Source organism: Perognathus longimembris, chromosome 1 (assembly GCF_023159225.1).
Source record: "Perognathus longimembris pacificus isolate PPM17 chromosome 1, ASM2315922v1, whole genome shotgun sequence".
In the NCBI taxonomy this organism is placed as follows: domain Eukaryota; kingdom Metazoa; phylum Chordata; class Mammalia; order Rodentia; family Heteromyidae; genus Perognathus; species Perognathus longimembris.
Window position 1 is genome coordinate 161,128,855 of NC_063161.1, and position 26,595 is coordinate 161,155,449.

A 26,595-nucleotide genomic window follows, 5' to 3' on the forward strand; every position below is an offset into this window, starting at 1 on the left:
GCTGGAGCTCCCAGGTTACACCTTCCAGCGGTGGGCCAGAGTGCAGTGCAGTGCGTGGGCACCTCTGGACTTGCACACACGCGCACACACGCACGCACACACACACCGGGATCGCCTTAAAAGGCACAGCCAGGCCAGCGGAGACTCCCCAAGTCACCAGGTCAGTGACCCCCAGACGCACAGAAACCCACCGGCTCCCTCCCTCCGGGCAGGGGGGCCCAGGGCGCGGCAGGGGGCGGGGTCCCCCCTCGGCGTGGGGGAGGCCCCGAGGAGCGGCGGGCACACCCGCGGGACCCCGCCGCAGGCCGCGGGGGCCCGGACCGGGCCGAGGGGCCGAGGCCGAGGGCGCAGCTTCCAGCAGAGGCCCGCGGACCGGCGGGGGCGGCCTCCGGGGCGGGCAGGGCCCTGGCTGAGCTCCCGGGAGGGGGGGGGGGGCAAACCCGGGCTTTCCCACGGCCCCGGCCCCCGCGCCCTGGGCCTCGGCCTGGGACCCGCGGAGGGCGGCACCGGCCGTGGCTCCCCCGCGCCCGCCCCGCCCCGCGCGCGCGCGTCCGGCCCCCCCCCCCCCGCGGCCCGGGCCCGGCGTCCCCGCGCGGCGGCAGGTGGGCGCGCTCGCGCGGGCGGGGGTCCGGCCGGGCCGCGCGCCTCCCCGGAACTCGGCCGTGCCATTCCCATGATGCCCAGCCACCGGGCACGGCTTCCGGAGCGCGGCCGCCGCCGCCGCCGCCGCCGCCGCGGGTAGGTGGCGCCGCGGGCGCCGGGAGGGGAGGCGGCCCCGCCCCGCCCCACCCGCCCCTCCCCGGGGCCCCGCGGACCCGCCCCCCGCGCCCCACGGCGGCGGCGAGGCGCGGCCCGGCCCGGCCCCGCGCGGCCCGCGCCCCCTCCCGCCGCGCCGAGCGGGCACCGCGCGGGGCCCGGGACGCGGCGCGGGGCCCCGGGCAGGGGCGGGGCGCGGCGGGCCGGGCCGGGGGCGTCTCCCGCGTGGGCCTCGCCCCCGGGCCCCGCGTTCCTGGGGCGCCGACGGGCCGGGCGGGCGGGCGGGCGGGCGGGGCCCAGGTGCGGCGCAGGTGCGGCCCGGCCTGGCGGGGCTTCCGGGGCCGGGGCTCCTCGGCCTTGGGTCCCCGGAAGCCCCGCAGACCCGCGGAAGGCCCTGCTGGGAGGCGTCCGCTCTGTCCCCACCTGGCCCGGGGGGCGCCTTTCCCCCTCGCGCCGGGCAGGGCTGGGAGCCTGGGCCACCCCGGGCCTGGGGCAGGGGCGGCCGGGGGGGGGGGGGTCTCCTGGTGGCCGGGACCCGTGGTGGCCCACGCCCACCTCTGGTTCCCTGTTCTCTGGAGGGGGCTCGGCCACTGGCAGGACTGGAGGGCGGCTGTGCCGAGGGGGACCCGGGAAGGGGCGGGGGGGGGGGGGGCGCTCAGTGACAGGGCCAGGCCGGTTTGCACCCTCCAGGGTGGGTGTCCAGCGTGGCTTGGGGGCGCCGGTGCTGGCTTTGCCCACAGCCACTGCAGAGGCCCGGGGCCTGGGGCCGTGTCTGGGGCTGTCCCCGTGACAAGGCTTGCCTCTGGCCTGCCACGGGAGGGGAGGTTCTTCCAGGGGCTGCCCTGCGCCCCAGCTGTTAGACTAGGTTGGGGACCGCCTGGCAGGCGGTCCTGGGAGTCCCTGCACTGTGGCAGTCCTTTCCAGGCTGTGACCCGCATGAGCCACGCCCCAGCTCTGCACGGGGTGTGGAAAGTCTGGCTCAGCCCCTCGGGGGGCAAGCCTGCTGCTTCTGGCCCTCGCTCGGGCTCGAATTCAACCCCGCGGGCCAGGCCGGCGCAAATGCCCAAATGCTGGGGCAGCACAGGTCCCTAACCAGCCAAAGAGCCCCCCGCCCCACCCCCCCAGGTCCCCACTGCCCTGTGCCTGTGCCGTCCAGAAGATGGCTCTGCGGGCCAGGAGGGCTGTGCTGGAGGACAGAACGTGAGCACTGGGGTCTGCCCTGGGTGGCCACGCCGCCCCCCCCAAGCCTCCAGTACCTCCACCTTGCCAGTCAGCCGCCATCAATGTGTTTGGTCTCAGGGAAAACCTCCCAGCGTTGCATTTTGATGACATGCGTTTCTGTAAAAAAGAAAAAAAAAAAATTACGAACTACAGCTCCGGTCTCTGAATTACATATTTCCAATTCCCTTTAATCCAGATAGTTTTTTGTTTCTGTTTTGTTTCGTTTTGCCAGCCCCTGGGCTCAAACTCAGGGCCTGAGCACCGTCCCTGGCTTCTTTTCGCTCAGGGCTAGCACTCTACCACCGGAGCCACAGCGCCACGTCTGGCTTTTTCCATATATGTGGGTTTCCTGTATACAAAGCAAGCACTCTACCACGAGGCCATATTCTCAGCTCCCAGATAGTTTTGTGGTTGTTTTTGTTTTGTTTTTTTTTAATCCATCTTAAAGAGCTGGCTAAGGGGGACCAGGCACACTAGTGCACACCTGAAATGCCAGTGCGTGGGAGCTGAGACGGGAGGATCTGGAGTTAGAGGCCGGCCTGGGCTGTGTGTGGCGTGGGCTGGGGGCCAGCCAGTGCAGGGAGGGCCGGCGGGGGGGGGGGCACGTAAGTACCGTAGTGAATACCTTTTCCTCCTATCCTTTTGAAAGACGAGTCCAGACACGGAATTTCCAGTGCCCGCAATACATTCTTAGAGTTCGCGTTCACTTTTTTGAGCACAGATGGGTGACAAGCAATGGCTGGCTTCTGGGTGAACGGCCCTTGGTGACTCTGGTGATTAGGTGGCTCTGTATCAAGTGCCGGCCCGACCTCTTTGGGCAAAGGTGCGTGGCAGCGTGAGCAGCAGCTCCACGTTAAACAGAGCTGGAGGACCCGCGGCGGAAGCCAAGCCAACGCGCGGGCCGGGCCCGCCTCCTCCCTGCCTCGGGCCTGAGGGAAGTTCACCTCGGAATCCATCAGCCTGGTACCTGGGCGCATTGCCCTCCCTCCCACGGTGGGGGGGAGTGGTGGGGGGGTAATCAGAGGAGCCTGGGAAGTACCCTGAGGCCAAGCACGTGGTCCTCCCTCCTCGACTGTCCAGGAAAGGCTGTATGAGCTGCAGGGTGGCCAGGGCCCCCCTAGCTGGCTATGGAAGCCAGGCAGCAGCCTGAGCAGGGTCCCCGCCTGTGCCGCAGCCCGGCCGTGCCGCCTCCCGCGGCCCCCCGGGAAGGCTTCGCGCCGGTGGCAGGCGCTTCCCGAGCGGCTCGCTCACGCCGTGCCGCCGTCTGTTTCAGGAGCGCCTCCGCCATGGCGGGAAGGGACCCACCCGAGAAGCTGGACTCACCTGGACGCGCGTTCCTGGCCCTTCCTCTTCCTGCCCGGAGAAGTGCCGGTGAATGATGCCGGTGCTGCTCCCTCACGGAGAGGCTGCGGACGGGAAGGAGAAAGGCGGCGCCGGGGCCGTGGCCCCGCGCCCTCCGGGTGCCCGGGTCGGGGAGCGCCGTCGTTCCGAGTCCCCCGAGGGAGGGGGACGCTGAAGCACAACGGGAACCATGCGCCATCTGCCCACGGAGCCCCCGCCCGCGGGCCACAGGGCAGGAGGCCCGGCGGGCCGCCCGTGGCGGCCCGCGGCCCGGCGCCCTCGCCCGGCGGGTTCCCCGGGCGCCTCCTTTCCCCCCGGGATGTGAACGGGGCGGGAGGAGCGAGCGGGGGGTGCCTGCCTGCCCGGCCGCTCTGCTAGGATGTTCCTCATGAACGCCCCCCCCGGTGGCCCCGCTCCGGTCTCGGTGGGGGCCCTCGGGCCCGCCCGGAAGCTTCCGGGTCCCCGGCCTCTTCTCGGAGTCTCGGGGGGCCGCCGCCCGCGCCTCCGTGCGCGCCAGCGTGCAGATGATCATCAGCTCCCTGCAGCGCGAGGAGGCGGCGGGGGGCGCCAGCCACGGGCGCGCGAGGGCGCAGCGGGGCCGGCCCGCGGCCGGGCACCGGGGGCGGCCCGTGTTCGCCACCTGCGGCCGGGCCGCCGACGGGGACCCCGGCCTCGCCCCCCCGGCGCCGGACTCCGACAGCGACGACTCCGTGGACAGGGGCATCGAGGAGGCCATCCAGGAGTACCTGAGGGCGAAGAGCGGGGGCCCCCGGCCCGGCCCCCCGGAGCCCCCGCCCCGCCCCACCCCGCCCGTCCTCGGCCCCCCCACGCCGGCGCCCGGCCCGGCCGGCGCCCCCGGCGGCTCCCCGGGCAGCGCGAGCAGCGAGGACTCCTTCGAGCAGAGCATCCGGGCGGAAATCGAGCAGTTCCTGCACGAGAAGAGACGGCACGAGACCCGGAAGGGCGCCGGGCCCCCCGAGGCGCGCGCGGACCCCGGCGGGCGCCCCACGGCGGCCGGACTCGACGGCCCGGGGCCCCGGCAGGGCCCGGCCGCAGCCCGCAAGGAGTTCGTGTTCCGGAGGCCTCCCAGGCTGGCGAAGGCCAACGCCCAGCCCGAGGCCGCGGAGCCCCCGAGCCCCCGCCGCGCGCGGCCCGCCGCCCCCCAGCCGCCCCGGGGCCGGCCGAGGAGGGGCGCCGGCGCCCCCAGGGGCCGGCGGCTCCGGAGCGCCGCCCTGCCGCCCGAGGCCTCCGACTCCAGCAGCGATGACGGCATCGAGGAGGCCATCCGGCTGTACCAGCGAGAGAAGACCAGGAAGGGGGCCGGCGGGGAGCCACCGCCCCGGGCCCAGCTCGGCGGGGAGAAGGGGGCCACCCCGCCGCCGCCGCCGCAGAGCCCGGGGCCGGAGGCCCGCCGGAGAGCCCCCAGCAAGAAGAAGCCGGCCGCCCCCAGGGCCCCCGACCCCCCCGCCAAGCTCCCGAGGGACGCCCAGGCCCCCGCGGCCCCTGCGCCCCCCGCCGGCGAGCCCGCGGAGCAGGCCTCCCGCCGAGCGGAGGCGTCCGCCGAGCTGATGTGCGCGGAAGCCATCCTGGACATCTCCAAGGCCGTCCTCCCCCCCAGGGGCCCGCCCCTCCGCGCCCCGGCCCCCCCGTCCCGCCCCGGGGGCGACAGCAGCGCGGTGGACAGCGACGACAGCATCGAGCAGGAGATCCGGACGTTCCTGGCCCTCAAGGCCCGGGCGGGGCGCCCGCAGCCCGCCCCCCGCCCGCCGCCGCCCCCCGCGCCCGGCGCCCAGGCTGACCCCCCCGACACCCTTCTCCCCAAACCACCCGAGCGGCCTCTGGGCTGCAAAAGAAAGCGGAGAGGGGGAGGTGGCAGCGCCCCCAGGCCGGCCACGCCCAAGAAAGCCAGGGACCCGAGAGAGGGCGCCCAGGACGGCAGCCACGGCCCGACGGCGGCCCGGCCTCCCTGCGACGGGCAGGACCCGGCCCGCCAGGCCAAAGCCGGCCAGGCCCCGGCCCGGCAGGGCGAGGCCCAGAGCCAGCCCGCCCCTTCCGGGACCGCCGGGCCCCGTGACCCGCGCGGGGCTCCGGGCTCCGGGGGCCTCGGGCAGGCAGACGAGGGCGGCCGTGTCGGAGGGAAACAGAGCCCCGAGGACAAGAGTAGCTCCCTGGACAGTGACGAGGACCTGGACACGGCCATCAAGGACTTGCTGAGATCCAAGCAGAAGCCCCGGAGGAAGGACAGGGACCCGCAGGCCGCGGGCAAGAAGAAGGTCAGGTTCAGCACCACGGAGACGCGGTTCGTGGAGAAGCTCTGCGGGCTCCCGGGGGGCTGGGCCGGCCGGGGCCCGCGGGTGCTGCGGAGCTGCCTGTCCAGGCCCCGGGGCTGCGGCGGGGCGGGGCTGGGGCCACGGACCCCGCGCAGCCTCAGCGGCCCCGCAGAGAGGACCGAGGCCGGCGGCTCGGGGGGCCGGGCCGCGGCCCCGGCTTTCGGGGCGAGGAGGAGGACGCCCCGGGGGGCGGCGCCTTCCTGGGACACGGGAGCCGGCCGCCCCCCTCCCTCAGCCCCCGGCCCCGGCCCCCTGTCTGAGGACAGCTCGGTGGACAGCGACGACAGCATCGAGCTGGAAATCAGGAAGTTTCTGGCAGAAAAGGCCAGGGAGTGCGTGGGCGGTTCCGGGGGGCCGGTGGGGGGCCGGGCCGGGGGCCCCGCCGGGCCAGAGGCGCCGTGCAGGAAAGAGCCGGCGCCGCAGCCCGGAATTCGAACCCGGAGCCAGAGAGCCAGGGGGGGCCCTCCTCCGAGCGAGGGGGGCTGGGGCGCTGAGCGGGCCGGGGCGGAGGGCGCCCGGGGCGGGAGCAGCGGCGGCGGGAACGCCTCCGCCAAGACGGCCCCCGCCGGCGGCCGGAGGAACGCCTGTGCACCCCGAGACCAGAGCCCGCGGGGGGCCACGCCCGCCGCTGCCGAGAGCCCCTGCGCCCGGCCGTCGGGCTGCGTCGGAACGCCCGCCGAGGCCGCGGGCGCCGCGGGGGCCTTCCGCCTGGACTACGGCAGCGGGGTGCCGCTGGGCCCGGGGCCAGGCCCCCAGGCTGACCCGCCCCTCCCCTGGAGCGACTGTGCCCACCAGAGCAGGCTCTCCGGCCCCTGGGTGCCGAGCGCGGAAGGCCGGGGCTCCCCGTGGCCGGGGGGCCCCGGGGGCTGGCGGGGGAAGGGGACGGAGGGGCCCGCCGGGGGCCCGGGCAGCCGCCCCCCGGGCCCCCGGAGAAGCCTGCCCTTCTCCAGCTTCCCGCCCCGGCTCTCGCCGCAGCTGTTCCACTTCGGGAAGAGCACGCCGTGGGGGGGCCGGCCGGCCGGCCTGTTCGGGCCCCCCACCTTCCCCGCCTTCCGAGAGGGCCCGGCCAGCCACGGCCCCGTGTTTGGGAGCCCACACCTGCTGGCGAGGGACGGCGGGCCCCGGCCCGGCGGGAGAGCCCGGGGGGAGCCGGGCCCGCGCCGCAGAGGCCCGGGCTCCGAGGACGGCGGCATCTTGGACCTGAGGTTCCGCCGCCGGGCGGGCGACGGGGACCCGGCGGACCCCGAGGCCCCGGGCAGCGACGGCAGCGACGGCAGCGACACCTCGGCGGAGGACGCCGGCGGCCCCGCGGCCGTCAAGGGCAAAGCCCTCCAGTTGTGACGGGCTCAGGCGCGCGTGCACACGCGTGTGCCCGCGCCCAGGCGGGGAGCCGGCCGGCGGCCGAAGCGCGAGAACCCGCGGGTCCCTCCCACGCAGCCCCGCGCGTCCCGAGGCCACGCGATGCTTCTATTTAACAGATGTGCAAAGATGGTTTTTGTAGCTTTTTGTAAATTATTTCAAGCGCTGTAACATATGTATGTACATACACATATTATATATATATATATATTTTGGTCTATACCGTGGCGCCTTTTGTAGGGCGCCCCTAACTGCGGCCCCCCGCGGTCAGCACAGGCGTGGCAGGGCGGCCCGCGCCGGCGCTCTGTGTCCCAGCGACCGTCAGAGACGCGGGCCAGCGCCGCCCCGCACACACACTGGGGCCCAGGGAGGGGGACCCCGCGCCGAGCCCACGCGCTGGGACACTGAACAAAGAACCCCGGGGCCCCGGGGCCCGGGAAGGCTGCCGCCACCGCCCGAGATGAGGAAATACTTCAAAGCACAACCGTCCCCCCCGACCGGCCGTCCCGCCCTGCCCTGCCCCCGCCCCGTCCTGTCCCCCCCTCCCCCCACCACCCCACCAAGCGAGGGCTGAGCTGCCCTGAGCCCACCGCCCAGCGCCGCCCAGTGTCTAGAGAACCGGACCATCCAAATAAACCTCTTCATCCAGGAGACCCGCTGACCTCCGTCCTTGGTCGTGGCGCCCGCCCGCCCGCCCCTCGGGGGTGCCCCAAAGCGCGTGTGAGGTTTGCTCCACAGACACCTAGGCCGCTTGTGGTAGTGAGCCCCCCCCCCCCGCCTTGCACTCTTCTTAAGAGGGATTTGCTTGTGCACCCAGAGGCGGAGCTGCCTCCCCGTCTTGCCCCCCCCCCCCCCCCCCGCCGAGGGAGGGCCGGGGCGTGGCAGGCGCGCTGGGCCAGGGGCTTCTGAGGCAGCGCCGCACACCCCGTCCCATCCACGCCCAAAAAGACGGAGCGCTTCTAATCCTGAACACAGGAACCACCTTGCGTTGTGCGTAAAAACTGTTCTGGCTTGGTTTGGTTGTTTTTTAAAAAAACAAATAACAAATAAATGGAGCATCACCAACAGAGAGAGTATGCGGTGTGTTCTGGGAGTTCACAAGGAGACTGTGGCCCGTGGGGTGGGGACCCACCCCCGGGGCTGGGGGGGGTGCGCCACCCGAACACCGCACACCCAGCCCCCGCAGCAGCCCGAGAGGGACCCTGCCACCGGCCAGCGCAGCCCCGAGCCCCGCAGCAGCGCGAGGGGGACCCCGCCACCGGCCGGCGCAGCCCCGAGCCCCGCAGCAGCGCGAGGGGGACCCCGCCACCGGCCGGCGCAGCCCCGAGCCCCGCAGCAGCGCGAGGGGGACCCCGCCACCGGCCGGCGCAGCCCCGAGCCCCGCAGCAGCGCGAGGGGGACCCCGCCACCGGCCGGCGCAGCCCCGAGCCCCGCAGCAGCGCGAGGGGGACCCCGCCACCGGCCGGCGCAGCCCCGAGCCCCGCAGCAGCGCGAGGGGGACCCCGCCACCGGCCGGCGCAGCCCCGAGCCCCGCAGCAGCGCGAGGGGGACCCCGCCACCGGCCAGCGCAGCCAGCGTCCATCCGGAAGGCACCGCCATCTGCTCCGGTGACTCAGGCCACGGCCCTCCCTTTACTCAGAAACAGGCAGGACGGGCTGCTGTCCAGTCTCTGGGGCACCTGTGAAGCCACATTCCCCCTGGAACGTTCCGGTCCCGAGTTCAGTCTTGTCAGGGCCAGGCCGGGGTGCTCCCCCACCGCGCTGCTCACCGATGCCCCAGGCGGGACTTGTCTCCTTGGGGAGTGGCTTTGACACCGCGATCGGGGGTCCCGTGGGCGGCCTGAGCAGGGTCCGCTTTGGGGCATCCTGGTGTGGGTGTCGGGGGCCTCCTGCTGCCTCTGAGCTCGGGGTGGTAGGGCCGCCCCGCCGCCGCCGCCCGCGGCTTCCAGCGGTGACCGGGTCCCCGTTAGGGCCGGGTGACCGGGGCCTCCGCGTGCACAGTCACAGAGACCCTGCTGCGGGGCATCCGGGGGCTGGGGCTGGAGCCGCCGTCTCTGCCCCCCAGTCCCTGGCGCCCCCTGGAGGGCACGGCCAGTGGTTCCCTGTGCCCGCCCTGCCCGCCCGGCCCCTGGGGGGGCGGCAGGCCACGGAGGAGGTGGCAGCCCTGGGGCAGCAAGTAAGTGTGCGCGCGCCCGACACGGAGGCGGCTGTCAGCTCTGCCACCGAACCAAGCTCCTTGCACGTCCGCCCACGTGAAGACCTGAGGCTCCGTCCTGCCCCAAGAGCACGCTTCTCCTTGAGGAGGAACCGGCGTCCCTCCGCTTGATGCACAGAGCACTGCAGCTGCGCGCGCCAGTATTGGGACTTGAACTCAGGGAGGGCCTGGGTGCTGTCCCTTAGCTTCATCACTCACGGATGGCGCTTCGCCACTTGGGCCACAGCTCCACTCTGGCGTGCCGATGGCTTCTCGGGGATAAAAATCTCAGAGCCTCAGCCCTCAGCCTCCTGAGTCTCTCGAATCACAGGTGTGAGCCGCGGGCACCCAGCTCCTGGGCTTTTGGCTGCTTGGCTTTCTCACTCGCAGACACGGCATTGAGGCGGCATCTCTAGCCTGTTTCTTGCTGGTTATTGTTATTTTTTTTTTTTTTTGCCAGTCCTGGGCCTTGGACTCAGGGCCTGAGCACTGTCCCTGGCTTCTTCCCGCTCAAGGCTAGCACTCTGCCACTTGAGCCACAGCGCCGCTTCTGGCCGTTTTCTGTATATGTGGTGCTGGGGAATCGAACCTAGGGCCTCGTGTATCCGAGGCAGGCGCTCTTGCCACTAGGCCATATCCCCAGCCCTCTTGCTGGTTATTTTTGGATAGGAAATCTCTGCCTGGTCTGGCTTTGAACTTTGATCCTGCAGATCTCAATCTTCTGAATAGCTAGAATTACAGACATGAGCCACTGGCATCCAGCAAAAACACCCACTTTTAAGAGGGTCAGCCATCCTGGGGGTTGGGGGGGAGGAGGTGGGCTTTTCAGGGAGGAAGTCACCTTTATTTATTGCTCAAGATGCGAATGATCACATGACGGCACTTCACCGGCTCATATAAAAGGCATGTCCTGCCCAGCGGTGGTGATTCACATCCCTAATCCCAGCTATTCAGGGGGCTGAGATCTGAGGATTGCAGTTCAAAGCCACCTAAAGGCATGATAGTCCTTGAAGACGCAATTCTCCAATAAACCATCAAAAAGCCAGAAGTGGAGCTGTGGCTCAAGTGCTAGCCTTAAGTGAAGTAAGAAAAAGCTCAGAGATATTTCCCAGGCACTGAGTTCAAACCCCAGTACGAGCCAGTGAGAGAGAGAGAGAAAGAGAGAGAGAGAGAGAGAGAGAGAGAGAAAGAATATAAAAGGATTACTACAGAGCTATAGATGAAAATGTACTTTTGGAGTAAGAAGAGGCTGATTTCCAAACAACCCGGCCATTAAGTAAGTAATTAGCATGTGAAACTTTTTTCTCAACTTTGTTCTTTCTTTTGGCAGTGCTGAAATGGAACCCAGAGCTATGCGCGTTTCTAGGCAGGCGCTGTGCCACTGAGCCGCACCTCCAGTCGTTGGTTTGGGGGGGGGGGGGCTCTCTACATAGCTCAGGCTGGTCTCAAACTCCCAGTCCTTCAGCCTCCCTCCTGAGGACTGGAATTACAGGCGTAGGCCACCATGCCCGACTTCAAAGCAAAATAAATAAAACTTTTCATTTTATAGACTTGTTAAATTGTTATAAACGTCTAACTTCCAAGTGGGAATACAAAGGCCAACAGAGCAAAGACCTGCTCACGGAGCGTGGAGAAGGCTTTGGGAATGGTTGTGCTTCCTCTTCTCTGAGGCGGTGAAAGCTGTTTTCCACTCCTTCCTTTCCCGATTGGAGCGGCGATTTTGCAAGGCCTCGCCCACCGTGTTCTGTCCTTCCAGCACTGTTGGTGCGCTGCTACCGTCGCACGCAGTAAACGAGCCCTTCCACGCCGAGTTCCGTCCACAGGTCTGCTTCCCTCTCAGCATTTGAAACTTCCAGCTAGCGGGGCGCCGGTGGCTCACAGGTGTCATCCTAGCTACTCAGGAGGCTGCGATGGAGGACCAAGGCCGAAGCCAACCTTGGGCAGAAAAGTCCCCCTGAGACGCATCTCCAGTAAACTACTCAACGAGCCAGAGCCGGAATCGCCGTCGCCGAAGCCTGGGGGGGGGGTGGGCGTCACCGTGGCTTGCACCTCCCTCAGAGGCCCCGTGACCTGTGCGGTGACCTGTGTCCCCCAATTCCCAGGTAACTGACTGGGAGGGGGGCTCTGGGAGGGGGCGAGGATTGCCTGGGGGCCCGAGGTGGGGCCCCACCCTGGCGTTAGTGGCTTGGTAAGAGGAAAAGACCTGAGCTCACCCAAACCGACAGCCCCTACAGCACCGTCTACCTGTTAATAAATAACCCAGCCTCGAGTCTCGCGGTAGCAACACAGTAAGACATATTATAGGAATTGGGAGTTTGTCTTTCTGGACACTTCTGCGTAGAAGAATGTCTGGAGTCTAAGGAGCAGTAGCAGCAACTGCTACAGAAATAGCATTTTATTAGACACGGCCGCTGTTCCGCCCTCCAGCTCAAACAGACTCCAACCCTCAGGATTCCCTACACCACGACTATTATCACTGTTACGATTTATTATCCAGCGATCGTCAGGATTGAATGCAGGGCCTTACCAAGAGCTCTACCCCTTGAGCCATGCCCCGGGCCCGTTTGCCTTATTTTTTAGACCAGGTCTCATGTTTTTTGCCTGGGCTGACCTAGAACAGCAACCCCACCTACACCTCCAGGAGTGTAGCCAGGACTACAGGACGTGGGCTACCGCATCTACCTCGTCCTCTGGGACGGGGTTCCACTGACTTTCTGAGGATCCGGAACCACAGTGCTCCCGGTCTCTGTCTCCCGAGCGGCTAGAATGACGGGCATGGACCCCTGCCCGTGTCCGGCCTAGAGTGACGGGCATGGACCCCTGCCCGTGTCCGGCCTAGAGTGACGGGCATGGACCCCTGCCCGTGTCCGGCATAGAGTGACGGGCATGGACCCCTGCCCGTGTCCGGCCTAGAGTGACGGGCATGGACCCCTGCCCGTGTCCGGCCTAGAGTGACGGGCATGGACCCCTGCCTGTGTCTGGCCAGCAGCCACACACCTTCTCCGCTGTCTGCCAGGCCCAGACCAGGCCAAACGCGGCCCCCAGCCTGGAGCCGAGAGCCCTGCCCCGCACGGAGGCCCTCTCGGGTGTGCCAGGGGTGGGCGGCCCCCGCCCCGCCGCAGGGCACCCCCGGGAGCCCCGGCCCCCCGCCAACCTGCTCCCCAGAGCCACGCAGGAGGAAGGCCTTCCTCCTCCTCCTGGGTCTGGAAGCTTCTTTATTCTGAGAGGCTAAGCGCAGAAGGGCTGCCGTGGCGTTTTGCTGTAAGCGCCGTAGGAAACCCGTCCTCTGTCTGTCACGCGAATCGCTGCTTTCCTAGCTCGGGAGAAGGACGTGACATCAATTGCGGGCGTCAGGCTCTGCTGGGTATCCCTTTTATTAGACATACTGATTTCCTCCAGGGAGCGGTTCCGTTCTGCGTGCCTCGTGGGACATTAAGAATGTTGCCCAGCTGGGGATATGGCCTAGTGGCAAAAGTGCTCGCCTCCTATTCATGAAGCCCTGGGTTCAATTCCCCAGCACCACATATATAGAAAATGGCCAGAAGTGGCGCTGTGGCTCAAGTGGCAGAGTGCTAGCCTTGAGCAAAGAGAAGCCAGGGACAGTGCTCAGGCCCTGAGTTCAAGCCCCAGGACTGGCAAAAAAAAAAAAAAAAAAAAAAGAATGTTGCCCAGGATTTCCGTCTCTGCATTCATAATCACTAGTCACGGCTGAAGAAATCACCAGGGCTGAGGTTCAACTCCCCCCACCCCCCAAACGCGGGCCTGGGAGACCCTGGGAACCATGCGGGCTGGGAGCCCACTGGGTGTGTAAGAATCTCTCCCCGCCTTCCTAGACCTCGAAGCCAACCCTGATTCCGGGTCTTAGATAACACCGCGCCTACGCAGTTATTCCCCCACCACCGAAAAGTGCTAGTTACCCCTTCTCTGCTGTGTGGAGACAATCACGGGGATCCTTGCGGTCACTCGGAGCGCTCTGGAGCCCGCCTGATCTCAGACGCGAAGCAGGGCCTGGCCTGGCGGGCGCGGAGGTGGGGCGACCGGGGCGCCGGGCCCTCCCTCTGCCCCGCGGCGGGCGGTTTGCCCGCAGGTTCCTGCCCTCCCCGCCCCCCAGTCCTTGCCCGCTCCGTGCCCCGGCAGGGCTCCCGTGCTCTCCGGAGGAGCTCGTCCAGGAAACGATCCTGGCTCCGCGATGGCACTGCTCGTGGCGCTACCCATGCGACTCTTGAATCCAGACTAACCTTGGGGTCCCGGACACCCGCAGCCCTGGCACGCCGTTACAAAGACCGGGCGAGTTCAAAACCCACACCGAGGCAACGCCTTTAATGGAAAGCCAAGCCATTCGCATCTTTTCTACATATACCTTCACTATAAAATAGAGAAAGCGGCTCTTACAGCCCGATGTGCACAGTTCTCTCTTCCAAAGACAGAGCAGTGTCTTCAGAGGAAGAAGGGATGTGTGCACCATTATAATTCGGAGACTTATCTAGCACAAGGGCAACGCTGCTGCTCGGGAGGCCAGTGGCAGTGGGGGGCTGGGGGGGTGGCGGCCGGTGGGGGGGAGCCCTCGGGAGGCCGGCGGCAGTGGGGGGCTGGGGGGGGTGGCGGCCGGTGGGGGGGCCTCGGGAAGGCAGTGGCTGGCGGGCGTGGGGGATTTCGGGGGGCAGTGGCCCTCAGTCACAGAAGGACGGCCTGTTGGCATTGTAACTAGGGTGGAAGTTGAGCCGGTCGCAGGGGGTGATATAGTTGTCAGGACCCGTCACGACGCTCCTCTCCAGGTAGACGTTGAAAGCATTGCTCTGGAACATTCCACACGCTGCCTGCTGTTTGGAAAACTTGTTTGAAGTTGGGTAATATTCTTTCTGGAAAAGAGAAGAAACACGAGGATGCGGGGTACACCACGACGCTCCGCTGAAAGCAGACGGGACGGTGAGGGGAAAGCGCCCTCCTCCTTCCTAGGACGCAGAGAAGCCAGGTGGACAACACGGCCCGGTTTGCACAGCCGCGACAATGTGCCTGTGAGGTCTGGGACGTCACCCTCCGCGTGTGCACCAGGACACGGAAGTCGCCGCGTCACTGTGCGTGTCATTTTCACCCCTGACCGTGACTGTGAGCACTGACCAGGGGGGGGGGGGGGGGGGGTCAGGCCTGGAGTGACCCCTCACCCCACCCCGGGTCTGCTCTTCCCCGTTCATCTCTCTGGACCTCTGTGGACTTCCGTCTCTCTCCCGTGTGATCAGAGCTGCGTCTACGTCAGGGTGTGCCTTAGTCAGGTCTGTGATGGTCACACAGGATGATCCTGCGCCCCCATCGCTTACCAGGAGAAAAGAAGATTTAAGCGCTTGGGAGCTGCCACCCTGAGATGGGGCAGTGCCCCCGGCTGCGGCCCCACGTGGGGGTGGAGGGGAGAGCAAACTGCTCACACCAGGAGCCTCACAGCAGAGGAAAGGGGGGCCGGCGGGGCTCCCACAACCCCTGCTAAGCATACCACAGTGACCACCCTCCCCCGGGGCCCACCCGCGCCGGTCCTGCCGACCCCAGGGCACCCCGGGCCCCGCGGTGCACCCCGGGACCAAGCGTGTACGCCTGGACCTTTGGGAGCTGCCCGCCCACACGCTGGCAGCGGTTTTAAGAGCTCACCGTGGGTTAACGTCATCTCAGCCCTGTCCAACAACACAAAAATAAACCTCCTCGGGGCTGGGGATATGGCCTAGTGGCAAGAGTGCCTGCCTCGGATACACGAGGCCCTAGGTTCGATTCCCCAGCACCACATATACAGAAAACGGCCAGAAGCGGCGCTGTGGCTCAAGTGGCAGAGTGCTAGCCTTGAGCGGGAAGAAGCCAGGGACAGTGCTCAGGCCCTGAGTCCAAGGCCCAGGACTGGCAAAAAAAAAAAATAAATAAATAAAAAAAAAATAAACCTCCTCGGCCCACGCTCCACCAGCCTGACGGTCTTGAGGCTGCGTGCGTGTGCGTGCGTGTGCGTGCGTGCGTGTGCGTGTGTGTGCGCACGCACGCGCGCGTGCACTGGGGCTTGAACTCAGGGTCCCCTTTGGCTGTTCTGTCCATGGCTGGCGCTCTACCGCCCGCGTCACGCCTCTGCTCACAGCTAGTTGCTGGTTACGGTGGAGGTTAGAGTTCTTTCTAGAACACGCTTGACCTGGACACGCATTTGCACAGCCCGGGCCCGGGCGAGAGCAGCCTCCCCGCCCCCTCCCCCCCACCCCCAAGTCCAGCGCGCCCCACCCACCGGCATCTCGTGCACAGTGGGCGCTCTGCTCCCGTAGGTCTGGTTGCTCGTCCGGTACACGGAGACGGCCTCCCGGCTGCTGCAGAGGAGAAGCACAGCCCTGCCGAGCGCCCGTCCCGCCCGGCTCCGGCCGCCCCCTCGCCCGCGGCGTTGGCTGGCCGGGCCCCCGGGAGCGCCCCGCGCCGGGCCGGCCGTGCAGCCGGAACGGACGCTCGTCCCCGCAGCCCCGCCGCCCTGCGCCCCGAGGCCACCGGCCCCTCCTTGGGGGGCACTTGGGGGACTGGCTGGTGGTCAACTTGGGGGCTCCGGGGGGAGGAGGCATGGGAGACACAGACAGTCTGAGCACCCCACTGCCTCCCGCTGGAGGAGGTGAGCCTCTCCTCCGTGCAGATCTGGGGGGGCCCTGGATACCCCGTCTTCCTCACCTGTAGCCCTGAAAGCAGGCGGGGTGGTTGAACCTGACTGGCAGGCGCTGGCTCACGTGGTAGTAGTCGCTGGTCTTCTCCGGGGCCTTGGCCCCGGGTGTCACGGGCTTCGCGCATTCTTCGGGGTGTTCTTCGCACCGGGGGGCGCTCACCTTACACTCTCGGGGGGGTGTCTCGCAGGTGGGGGGGTGTTCCGCACACTTGGGGATTTCCTTGCACTCTTGGGGGTGTTCCCCCGACATCTGGTCTCTAAAAGGAAAAACTCCCCACAGCCAAAGTCCCCCTAAGAGTCCGTAGCTTGGCCTTGGGGTGCAGCAAAAGCACAGCGTCCTGTTGCTAGGCGACGGGGTCACCTGACCTGGAAGGTTCTGGTCCTTAAAGGCGCAGGTGCAGGGCCGAGCCTGGCCGGCATGGGCAGGCCTTGATCTCTGGGGGGGGGGGGGGGGAGGGGTGGCGGAGGGCTGGGGGGCGGGGAGGGGGAGGGGCCGGGCACTGGGGCAGAAGCGCCTCGCTGGGGCGGCCCTGCAGGCTCTCGGGGTCTTTCTGGAAGGTCTTCGCACACATTGCAGCCGGAAGCGGCTCTGGGACGAGGGACACCCGGACCCGGCCTGCTCCCGCACACGCGCGGGGGGCGAGGGCGCGGGAGCCGGCCAGCTCAGGGGCCCTCCCGCCCCGGGGGGCCCCTCTCCCCCTCCCCCCCACGGACCTCGCCACCCCCAGCTGAGGTCTGGGCGTGAGGGTCCCGGTTCGAAGCCAGCCCGGCCAGGACGGTCTCCATCCGTCCGAGGCTGCGGCTCGAGTGGCAGAGCGCTGCTGCGGGGCAGAGCCCGGGCCCCGGGTTCAAGCCCCGGGTCGGCACGCACGCACGCACGCCCAGCAGGCGCCCGGGCCCCGGGTTCAAGCCCCGGGTCGGCACGCACGCACGCACGCACGCACGCACGCCCAGCAGGCGCCCGGGCCCCGGGTTCAAGCCCCGGGTCGGCACGCACGCACGCACGCACGCACGCACGCCCAGCAGGCGCCCGGGCCCCGGGTTCAAGCCCCGGGTCGGCACGCACGCACGCACGCACGCCCAGCAGGCGCCCGGGCCCGGGTTCAAGCCCCGGGTCGGCACGCACGCACGCACGCACGCCCAGCAGGCGCCCGGGCCCGGGTTCAAGCCCCGGGTCGGCACGCACGCACGCACGCACGCCCAGCAGGCGCCCGGGCCCGGGTTCAAGCCCCGGGTCGGCACGCACGCACGCACGCCCAGCAGGCGCCCGGGCCCCGGGTTCAAGCCCCGGGTCGGCAGGCACGCACGCACGCACGCACGCACGCCCAGCAGGCGCCCGGGCCCCGGGTTCAAGCCCCGGGTCGGCAGGCACGCACGCACGCACGCACGCACGCACGCCCAGCAGGCGCCCGGGCCCCGGGCGGCGCGGCGGGTCCTCCGGGCCTGCGGGCGGCGCTGCGGCGGGGACGCTCCGCCCGCCGGCGGACCAAGGAGGCCGCGCCCGGCCCGCGCCAGGCCCGCGCCCGTCATGGCGGCCTCCCGGGTCGCGCTGTCCCTGCTGCCCCGCGCGGGTGAGGCCGGGGCCCGGGGGCGGAGGGGCGCGGGGGGACCGGGCGCGGGGGCCCGGGAGGGGCGCGGGGGGCCCGGGAGGGACGCGGGCGGGAGGCGGGGATCGGGAGCGGGGGGGGGGCCCGAGGTGGGGGGTGGGGAGGGCCGGGAGCCGGAGGGGCGCGGGGGGCCGGGAGCGGGGGGGGGGGGGCCCGAGGTGGGGGGGTGGGGAGGGCCGGGAGCCGGAGGGGCGCGGGGGGCCGGGAGCGGGGGGGGCCCGAGGTGGGGGGTGGGGAGGGCCGGGAGCGGAGGGGCGCGGGGGGCCGGGAGCGGGGGGGGGCCCGAGGTGGGGGGGTGGGGAGGGCCGGGAGCCGGAGGGGCGCGGGGGGCCGGGAGCGGGGGGGGGCCCGAGGTGGGGGGTGGGGAGGGCCGGGAGCCGGAGGGGCGCGGGGGGCCGGGAGCGGGGGGGGCCCGAGGTGGGGGGGTGGGGAGGGCCGGGAGCGGAGGGGCGCGGGGGGGAGGCGGGGAGCGGGGGGGGCCCGAGGTGGGGGGGTGGGGAGGGCCGGGAGCGGAGGGGCGCGGGCCCCGGGCCCCGGGCGCGGGCGGACCGGGCACCGGCTCCCTCCCCTCTCCCCGCAGGCGCCCCGCTCGGCCGGCGCCGGCCCGCCCTCCTCCACGCGGCCGCCGCCCGCCCCACGCGGCCGAGCTGCAGGGCGCTGGCAGGCGCCCCGGCCCCCGCGGCCAGCGAGCCCCGAGACGGCGGTAACTATCGGCGGGCTGGGCAGGGCTGGGCTGGGCGGGAGGAGGATGGGGGCTCAGCCTGGGGACCCCAGCGGGGACAGGGGCCGCCGCCCGGCCTGCCCGCCCCTCCCAGGCCAGGCCTGGTGGCCGGAGGGCCCGCAGACCCCGGGACCGCGTGGGGCCCTGTCCTCCCGACCTGTTTCCCTAGGGCCCCTGGGGCACTCTCCCCGTCAGCGCCCCCAGGGAGGGGGGCGGGCTGGGGGTGGGGGGCCCCCCACGCATCCTCTCCTGCCTGCCCTAGATCTCCAGCGCAAGCTCCTGGAGGAGCCCCTGCTCCACTCCGACTTCTTCCGCGTCAAGGAGCTGTTTTCCGTGAAGAGCCTCTTCGATGCCCGGGTGCACCTGGGGCACAAATCTGGCTGCCGGCACAGGTACCCAGGCCCCCGGGGGGAAGGGGGGGGACCAGGCCCAGCCAGCCCTCCTGTCTTGCTCTGTGGCCTGTTAGAACAGGCCTCTGCCACCTGGGTGTGGACACAGTACCTCCTTCAGCTGGGGCCCCTGAGCCCCAGAAGGGAGAATGTCGACTCCCGTGCCCACCGGCTTGAGACGGCCTCGGGCTGGACCTGCCAGCCGGTCAGGACTTCTTTCACAGGCTCGGAGACAGACCAGCACCTAGAACCATCTTGTAGCACGTGCTAGGCTGTGGAGAGACAGCGCGGCTGGCCGTGTGTCCGTTGCTGTTTGGGGGAAGGACTGCGGGGACAGGTGGCAGACCCCAGAGGCTTTGCACTCCCGGGGGGGGAAGGGGCTCCATGCCCCTTGGCGGAAGAGCTAGAGCCGTGGCTCAGCTCCGGGCAGTGTGGACTGGGGATTCGAGGTGGGCAGGGGTCTTAGCAACAAGCACAGGTGCCGGTGATAGCTGCAGAGGTGATGAAACCTGAAGGGACACTGGGGGGGCTCCCGAGCTGGGAGGTCCGCCATCTGGACACCCCAGTGGAGAAGGTCCTGCAAGAGGATGTCAGAAATGCTGCCAAGTGGCACTGGGTACAAGGAGTGCAGCGATTGCCCTGTTTGAACATCTAGACCTTTGTGTGGCCCCTATTTGGATGTCCTAGGCTAACGGGGGGGGGGGGGGGGGGAGGAGGGGGAGAGCACTTCCGTGGCTCATGCCCCAGTGGGTCACTCCAGGACGAGTCCTCACGGGGGAGATGTGAACTTTGTTCCCAGCCTGCAGTGTCCCTGCAGAAGACCTGGGTTGCAGGTGGGGGGCCGTGGGCAAAGACCGGGTCGCTGAAGTTGACCCCCGAGCCCTGACCACGCTGGGCCTGCCGGGGTCGCCCGCAGGTTTATGGAGCCGTACATCTTCGGGAGCCGCCTGGACCAGGACATCATCGACCTGGAGCAGACGGCCGCCCACCTCCAGGCGGCCTTGAACTTCACGGCCCACGTGGCCTACCGCAAGGGCATCATCCTGTTCGTGAGCCGGAACCGGCAGTTCACGCACCTGATCGAGAGCACGGCCCGGGGCTGCGGCGAGTACGCCCACGCCCGCTACTTCAAGGGCGGCTTGCTGACCAACGCCCCGCTCCTCTTCGGGCCCGCGGTCCGCCTGCCCGACCTCATCATCTTCCTGCACACGCTCAACAACATCTTCGAGCCCCACGCGGCCGTCCGGGACGCGGCCAAGATGAACATCCCCACCGTGGGCGTCGTGGACACCAACTGCAACCCGTGCCTCATCACCTACCCGGTCCCCGGGAACGACGACTCCCCCCCGGCCGTGCACCTCTTCTGCCGGCTCTTCCAGACCGCCATCCGGCGGGCCAAGGACAAGCGGGGGCAGATGGAGGCCCTGTACCGCCTGCAGGGCCTGAGGGCGACGGAGGGCGGGGCGGGCGTCCCCCGCTCCCCGTGACGGGCCTGTCCCGGGCCGGGGTCCCCCGCCTCCCCCTGGCCCCGAGGGAGGGAGTTCCTGGCGTGAGGCACCTGGATGCCCGTCGTGGTGATGGCACTGGTGTCATTCACGGGGTGGCTGGGCAGCCCCGCGCTGCCCGCTGTAGCTACGGACTTGAACCCGGCACCTTCTATAGGAACAAGCGATTCTCCTCGAGAAAAGCCCCCGCTCCTGCCGTGACACCGGACCTCTGTCAGGGGCGCCGCTCGGTTTCCCTTCTTGCGCTAAGGGGTGCTTCCCGGACGGCCCGGTTGCAGTCCTGTGCAGCGTGTTGCCCTGCACACACCATTGGGAGGTGCCCGGCCGGGTGGGCATTGGGGAACTCCAGCAGAAATAAAACTTGCATTTGGAAGGCTGCGGCTGGGAGCTCTTCATTCACGGGGTAGCACTTAGCACAGCACCCTCGGTGCCTCTCGCTCTCCCTCATTGGGGCCGGGGAGGTGGCCCACACAGGCCAGGGGCGGGTGGGTGTGAGCCCTGAGCGCCCGCAGGGTGCGGTGTGAGCGTGCACCAGCCCCGGGGCTGGAGCTCGGGACTTCGCCTTCTCGCGTGGCTTTTTTAAGTGTTTTTTGCTCAAGGCTGATGCTCTTCCGCTTGAACCACAGCTCCCTCGGATGTTTTCGCTAGTTCACTGGAGATAGAGTCTTGAGGGTTTTTCTGCCCCGGCTGTCAGCACACCTCGGTCCTGGATTAGAGGCGAGAACACTGGCCCCAGGCAGCCTGCCCGCTCTTCCCATCGCCTCGGACGACTAAGCTTCGAACCCATGCCCGGCACCCAGCCGCGCAGGGTCGGGAGGATGGCAGGCGGGAACTGCTGGCGTCTGCCCAGCTGCTCCGCTCCAGCCCTCCCCTGGTCCACGAAGCCACAGGGGAGGGTACAGCTCACCTAATGACTGTGCCTGCCCGGAGGGGCCGGCATGAAGACGAGGGGAGAAGGAAGGCTCCCCCCCCGCCCCCCCGACACTCCCACCAATGATGTGTGCGAGGAGTTCTGTCATCTCTGTCTCCTCCCCGTAGGCTCTGGGGTTCGGTGTGGTTTGGTTTTATAATAGCTGTTCTGACCAAAAAGTGAAATGGAAGTCCACCGTAGTTGTGCTTTGTACGTCTCTGGCCGGGACAGACGCTGAGCGTTTTGTCATTCATGTACTTACTCATTGTTGGTACTTCTTCTTTTGAGAAGTCTCCACGTCATTTGCACGTCCGTTGGTTAGGTGACATGTTCCTCTGAGCCTTTTCTATTTCTTTTTGTATCCAGAAGTTTTCTCGCGTTCTGTAAGCTGGCTCTTTAGTCTCTTGATTGTTTCAGATGCTGGGCAGGGTCTTTAAGTTTGAATTAATCTCGTGATCAATTCTGGTTCTTATTCCTGGGCTGTGGGAACTCTATTCAGGAAGCCACGGCCTGTGTCTGGGCTGTAGGGCTCCTCCCCTGTGTCTGTGATTTCAAGCATTCCAATCTTCCACGGAAGTCGCTGGCACATTTTGAGGTGTTTCGTACTGAAGGGTAGGATGGGAGCATCATTCATGGAAAAGACTGTCCTTTCTCCAGTGCCTATCTGGGCCACCTTTGCCAAGGCTCCAAGGGCTTTTCTCTGGGCTCTCTAGCCATTAGGACACGTGTCTCTTCTGTCTGTTATGTTTGTTACTCCAGCGCTGTGGTATATTTTGAAATCAGGTGTTGTGAGGTCTCCAGCACTGCTCTTTTAAGTCAGGATTGCTTTGAGATCTTTTTTTTTAATGGCATGAATGTTCAGATTGCTTATCCTACTTCTGCAATATTTAGATGGGTTCCAGAAAGGTTGGACAAATGGGACTGCATCAAACTGCAGAGCTTCTGCAGGGCAAAGGACATAGCTTGCAAGATAAACAGAAAGGCCACAGATTGGGAAAAGATCTTTATCAGCCATACAACGGACAAAGGCCTCATATCCAAAATATATGCAGAACTAAAAAAAATCAAAGTCCTCCAAAACAAAACCTCAAAGAGCCAATAGCCCCCTCAACAAGTGGGCTAGAGACCTAAAAAGAGACTTCTCTGAAAAGGAAATTGAGAATGGCCAAGAGACATATGAAAAAGTGCTGTACATCACTGGCCATGAAAGAAATGCAAATCAAAACAACATTGAGATTCCATCTCACCCCAGTAAGAATGTCCTATATCAAGAAAACCAGGGCTGGGAATATGGCCTAGTGGCAACAGTGCTTGCCTTGTATACATGAAGCCCTGGGTTCGATTCCCCAGCACCACATATATAGAAAACGGCCAGAAGCGGCGCTGTGGCTCAAGTGGCAGAGTGCTGGCCTTGAGCAAGAAGAAGCCAGGGACAGTGCTCAGGCCCTGAGTCCAAGCCCCAGGGCTGGCCAAAAGAAGAAAAAGAAAACCAACAATGACAAGTGTTGGAGGGGATGTGGCCAGGAGGGAACCCTAGTTCATTGCTGGCGGGAATGTAAGCTGGTTCAGCCACTCTGGTCCCGGCCAGCTGCCCCTCCTTGATCTGGCGGATCAGAATGTAGGTTCAGGGCTTACGTGATCGATTGGTTTGAAAGGGCATCAAAATGTTTCCCGACGGCTCACCCCCAGAATACTCAGCCAGAGCAGGAATTGCTCGTGAAAAAAAAATGCTTTTTCCATAAATAACTCAACTATGACTAGCTCAGTTCCAATAACTCCTCCTTCCTGAGCGTGTTACAGAGTTGGCCTGCAGGAAGCGTAGGTCTCCTCTGCATAGCACTTTAGGGGATGACCTATGCCCCCCAAACGGCGCTGTGAACGGACGTTGGAGGGAGAAGGACTTGTGTGCGGGAAGGGAAGGGCTGGCGACGGTGAGGTGAGGGAGGACGGCGGCCCGCTGGGCTCCGGCTCGCCGCCCGCTCTCCCTGCCCGGCCCGCCGCCCGCTCTCCCTGCCCGGCCCGCCGCCCGCCCTCCCTGCCCGGCTCGCCCCCCCGCTCTCCCTGCCCGGCGCGCGGGCTCAGCTCCCCAGAGCGGGCGCAGGCAGGCGTGAAGCCTGGAGAGGTTCGCGCGGACCGAGGGGCCGGTGAAAGGCCGCGGGGAGGTGACCTCGCGTTCCCAACGCCCCCCCCCCACCGCACCCTCCCCGTGCGTGTGCAAGCTTGCACACCCACTCACCTCACCCACGAGGCCGGGGCCGTCCGTAAGGCCTCTCACACGGTCGCACCCTCACGGGCCAAGGGAGAAACTGAGGCAGGAGAGAAGGGAGCACTGGGAAGAGAGCAGAAGCTGTATGCCAGGGAGGAGGCCAGGGTGGCCGCAGGCGGCCAGGAGGACGCGGGGCCTGGGAGCGGCACGAGCGGCCCACGCCCAGCCACGCCTGTCCTGAGCCGGCGCTGACCACCAGCCACGCCAGAGAGACAGACAGACAGACCCTCTGTACCAGGACCACGAAGGCTACTGCGCGTGGTCCCATTGCTCTGCCGTCTTTGTCATGAGCTGAGGACCCCACCCAGGCTCTGCCTAGATGATCCGCGTTGGCGCCACCTGCCCGTCATCAAGCCTTTGCTGGCTTCCCGCGCCCTCCCCTGGAGTCGGCGGCACGGCCTCCCTTCTTCCCGGAAAGGAAGTCGGAGGCCTGGGAGGCTGATGCGTGCAAATGAGAACCCAGCACGTGGGCAGGAGTTGAGTGCAGTGTAGACTCGGTTGTCAGGAGACTCACGGGCAGAGGAGACGGAGGAGGCCGCAGAGGCCGCAGGGGAGGCGAGTCCTGCCGAGCGCTCGGGGCTCCCTGGGTCGGAGGCCCCTGGGATGCGTGCTGCGCAGGGGGCGGAGTCCAGGCCCGCCCCCCGTGCCCCGTGGGGTCCTCCTTGTTCTCAGTAGGACGGGGCTCCCGGGAGCTGCTGTGCGTTCTGGAAAGCCGGCGGCGCCCGGTACTGATCGAGGCCGCAGGGAGGGCAGGAGGGGCTCCCTGCGCCCCCTCCGGGCAGAGCTGGCACCACCCGAGCCCCACGTTCTTTCCTGAGCACCGGGGTGGGTTCCGGGCAGGGCTCCCAGGCCCTCGGTGTCCCTGGCACTGGACTGCAGGGGTGGCCGCGTCCTGCCTCGCCCCTGCTCGGGTCTGCGGGGGCTTCTCAGGTGGCGGGTGTGGCCCAGGCCCTGGCAGTTCTGCTGACGCGCTCTCGGCCCCTCTCCCGCCAGACCTGAGGGTCCCTGGTGACGCGAATGTCGATGACACCCTGGATCCTTTGGGGAACAACTTCCTGCTCCAGAAATGGACCTCGCCCCAGAGGACCGAGATCAAACCTGGAGCCGGCGTCACCCTTCTTCCCAGGACGACCAAGGGCCAAACACTTAAGGAGACCATGTGCAGAAGCCTCCCTTGCTGCCTGGCCAGGGGCCGAGCACACCCGACGAGAGTGGCCCAGCCAACCCCCCCCCCTCTGGACCTCCCTTCCAGGACACAGTCAGAATGGTTTCTGACTCCCTTGACGCCAAACCCAGGACACCCTGCATCTTTACCCCAAGCCCCTCGATGTCACAATGACAGTGGCCGTGTGGCCCAGGCGCCCGTCCCCTTGCCTGGACCTCTAATCCCCGCACGCGCAGAGTCGTTGACCCCCACCCTCTCCTTTTGTCAGAATGACGCCTGGCTTTGAGCACAGTGCCCCCTCAGGGACTCCTCCATGCTTCTGTGTGCTCTCCACTCTGCTCCAGACAACCAGCTGACGAGCTCACAGAGCCGCGGGCTCGGTGCCCCCACGTGCCGCGGGCTCTGCCCCGGGTCCTTTGTCCTGACAGGCCCGGCGCCCACCCAGCCGCCCTGCCCTCTAACACTTCTCCTGTGGGGAGCATTTCACCTCCCCCGGGAAGGTTCATAGGAGAGCCTCCCCTACTCTCCCGCCATGGCGGCCTCCGTCAGGGTGCACCAGAGCCCGCCGCGAGGGTGGATGGACAGTGGCTTAGTGCTGCCCACCACAAGTGCCAGGGCTCCAGAGGTCCTGGAGGAAAGGCCTCTGCTCGGCCTGGCTCCTCACCCCAGCGGCATGGCAGCTGAAAGGCCGTTCCGCCAGAGGCCGCATCCAGGCATTGGAGACCCGGCAGCCTCGAGTTGGTGCCAGGTGGGTTCTTGGTCTGTGCAGAGCGTATTGCGATGAACAGCAGAAAGCCAAGTATTCCCTGATGGGGGTGAAGACAACTGGAATATTGATGTGATATTAAACTTGTTTCTGCTGGAGTGTGGTCATTTGGTTTGATTCCTCCGTGTCAAGGGTGAGTGGCACACTCTCCCCCTTGGTGTGACAAAGGAACTGTACAGGATGATAGTGGGCTTTCTGAACAAGTGGGGATGCCACCACCCTTGTCCACCGTCACGAAGGCCGGGCCTGTCCACCCTGCCCAGAGCAGCTGGGGTGCAGTTCACTTTCAATAAGCGGTGTCTACACACATCACAACCGCAGCCCCAGCGGCAGCTCAGGAAGTGTCAAGTCCTCATCTCGCAGGGGAAACAGGCAGCCCTCTGAGGGCTGGGGAGGTGGGTGGTCCTGAGAATCCTCACCGTGGGGCCTTGGGAAGAGGATGAGACTTAGTTACCAGAGGAGTGCTTCAAGCTCAGAGATGTTGTTGCTGCTGCTGCTGCTGCTAAGAGGGCAGAGTTGATGAATGGTTGGTTGTTAAACTGACAAGAGACAACAGAACCGCAAATTCAGTAAGCACACTCATCAGGAAACCGGACAGGACAAAAATCCTCTGCAAATGTTACTGCGCAAGAAGGAGATGGAGGGCTGGGGATGTGGCTTAGCAGTAGAGTGCTTGCCTAGCACACGTGAAGCCCTGGCTCGATTCCTCAGTAGCGCGTAAGCAGAAAAGGCTGGAAGTGGCGCTGTGGCTCAAGAGGTAGAGTGGTGGTGGGGCTGGGGATATAGCCTAGTGGCAAGGGTGCCTGCCTCGGATACACGAGGCCCTAGGTTCGATTCCTCAGCACCACATATACAGAAAACGGCCAGAAGCGGCGCTGTGGCTCAAGTGGCAGAGTGCTAGCCTTGAGCGGGAAGAAGCCAGGGACAGTGCTCAGGCCCTGAGTCCAAGGCCCGGGACTGGCCAAAAAAAAAAAAAAAAAAAAAAAAAAAAAAAAAAAAAAGAGGTAGAGTGGTAACCTTGAGCAGAATGAAGCTCAGGGACAGTGCTCAGGCCCGGAGTCCAAGCCCCAAGACTGCCAGACTAACCACATTTTAGCACTCCAGGTTCAGTTCTCAACAACCGTGAAGCCTAGAATGGAGTGAATGCCTCCTTTGCCAAAATCTGGGTTTGGATTAAAGTTCTCCCTGAGGAAGCCCAAACCAAAGACAGCTTAAAGCACCTGCTTCAAAGCTGCTCAGTCACTTGATGAAAACTATGGAGCCCCTGAGTATCCCAGGAAATCAGGAGGAGGACATTCCAGCCATGAGGATTTCAATAACACAGTAGCAATGATGGACGGGTCGGGTGCTGGTGGCTCACACCTGTCATCCTAGCTACTCAGGAGGCTGAGATCTGAGGATC

The 26,595-nt window shown here is 66.7% G+C and overlaps 3 protein-coding genes across 3 annotated transcripts; 2 read left to right on the forward strand and 1 right to left on the reverse strand.

Moving 5' to 3' along the window:
* The first annotated feature begins 3,664 nt into the window (after positions 1-3,664).
* Ppp1r26 (protein phosphatase 1 regulatory subunit 26) lies at positions 3,665-6,989 on the forward strand. Its single transcript, XM_048348902.1, is given in 2 exon segments — positions 3,665-3,715; positions 3,717-6,989. Coding segments are annotated over 2 exon segments (3,291 nt in total). The 5' UTR covers positions 3,665-3,697.
* Positions 6,990-13,815: 6,826 nt separating this feature from the next.
* Pierce1 (piercer of microtubule wall 1) lies at positions 13,816-16,296 on the reverse strand. The gene is made up of 3 exons (XM_048345841.1): positions 15,873-16,296; positions 15,448-15,526; positions 13,816-14,059 (listed from the first exon to the last, which is right to left on the reverse strand). The coding sequence occupies exons 1-3, from the start codon at positions 16,112-16,114 to the stop codon at positions 13,871-13,873; spliced, it is 510 nt and encodes a 169-aa protein (XP_048201798.1). The 5' UTR covers positions 16,115-16,296; the 3' UTR covers positions 13,816-13,870.
* A 1,072-nt stretch (positions 16,297-17,368) lies between these two features.
* Mrps2 (mitochondrial ribosomal protein S2) lies at positions 17,369-20,450 on the forward strand. The gene is made up of 4 exons (XM_048345829.1): positions 17,369-17,435; positions 18,052-18,174; positions 18,455-18,584; positions 19,498-20,450. Exons 1-4 carry the CDS (start codon positions 17,393-17,395, stop codon positions 20,066-20,068), a joined length of 867 nt encoding a protein of 288 aa, XP_048201786.1. The 5' UTR covers positions 17,369-17,392; the 3' UTR covers positions 20,069-20,450.
* Positions 20,451-26,595: the final 6,145 nt, after the last annotated feature.

Bases quoted from the DNA above. Each gene is read 5' to 3' on its own strand.
- Mrps2 (XM_048345829.1), top strand. From the start codon at position 17,393: ATGGCGGCCTCCCGGGTCGCGCTGTCCCTGCTGCCCCGCGCGG. The intron at 17,436-18,051 runs GTGAGGCCGGGG...CTCTCCCCGCAG, and splicing joins GTCCCTGCTGCCCCGCGCGG to GCGCCCCGCTCGGCCGGCGC. The intron at 18,175-18,454 runs GTAACTATCGGC...TGCCTGCCCTAG, and splicing joins CAGCGAGCCCCGAGACGGCG to ATCTCCAGCGCAAGCTCCTG.
- Pierce1 (XM_048345841.1), bottom strand. From the start codon at position 16,114: ATGTCGGGGGAACACCCCCAAGAGTGCAAGGAAATCCCCAAGTGTGCG. The intron at 15,527-15,872 runs GTGAGGAAGACG...TCTCCTCTGCAG, and splicing joins GCCTGCTTTCAGGGCTACAG to CAGCCGGGAGGCCGTCTCCG. The intron at 14,060-15,447 runs GTGGGTGGGGCG...TCTCTTTTCCAG, and splicing joins CCACTGTGCACGAGATGCCG to AAAGAATATTACCCAACTTC.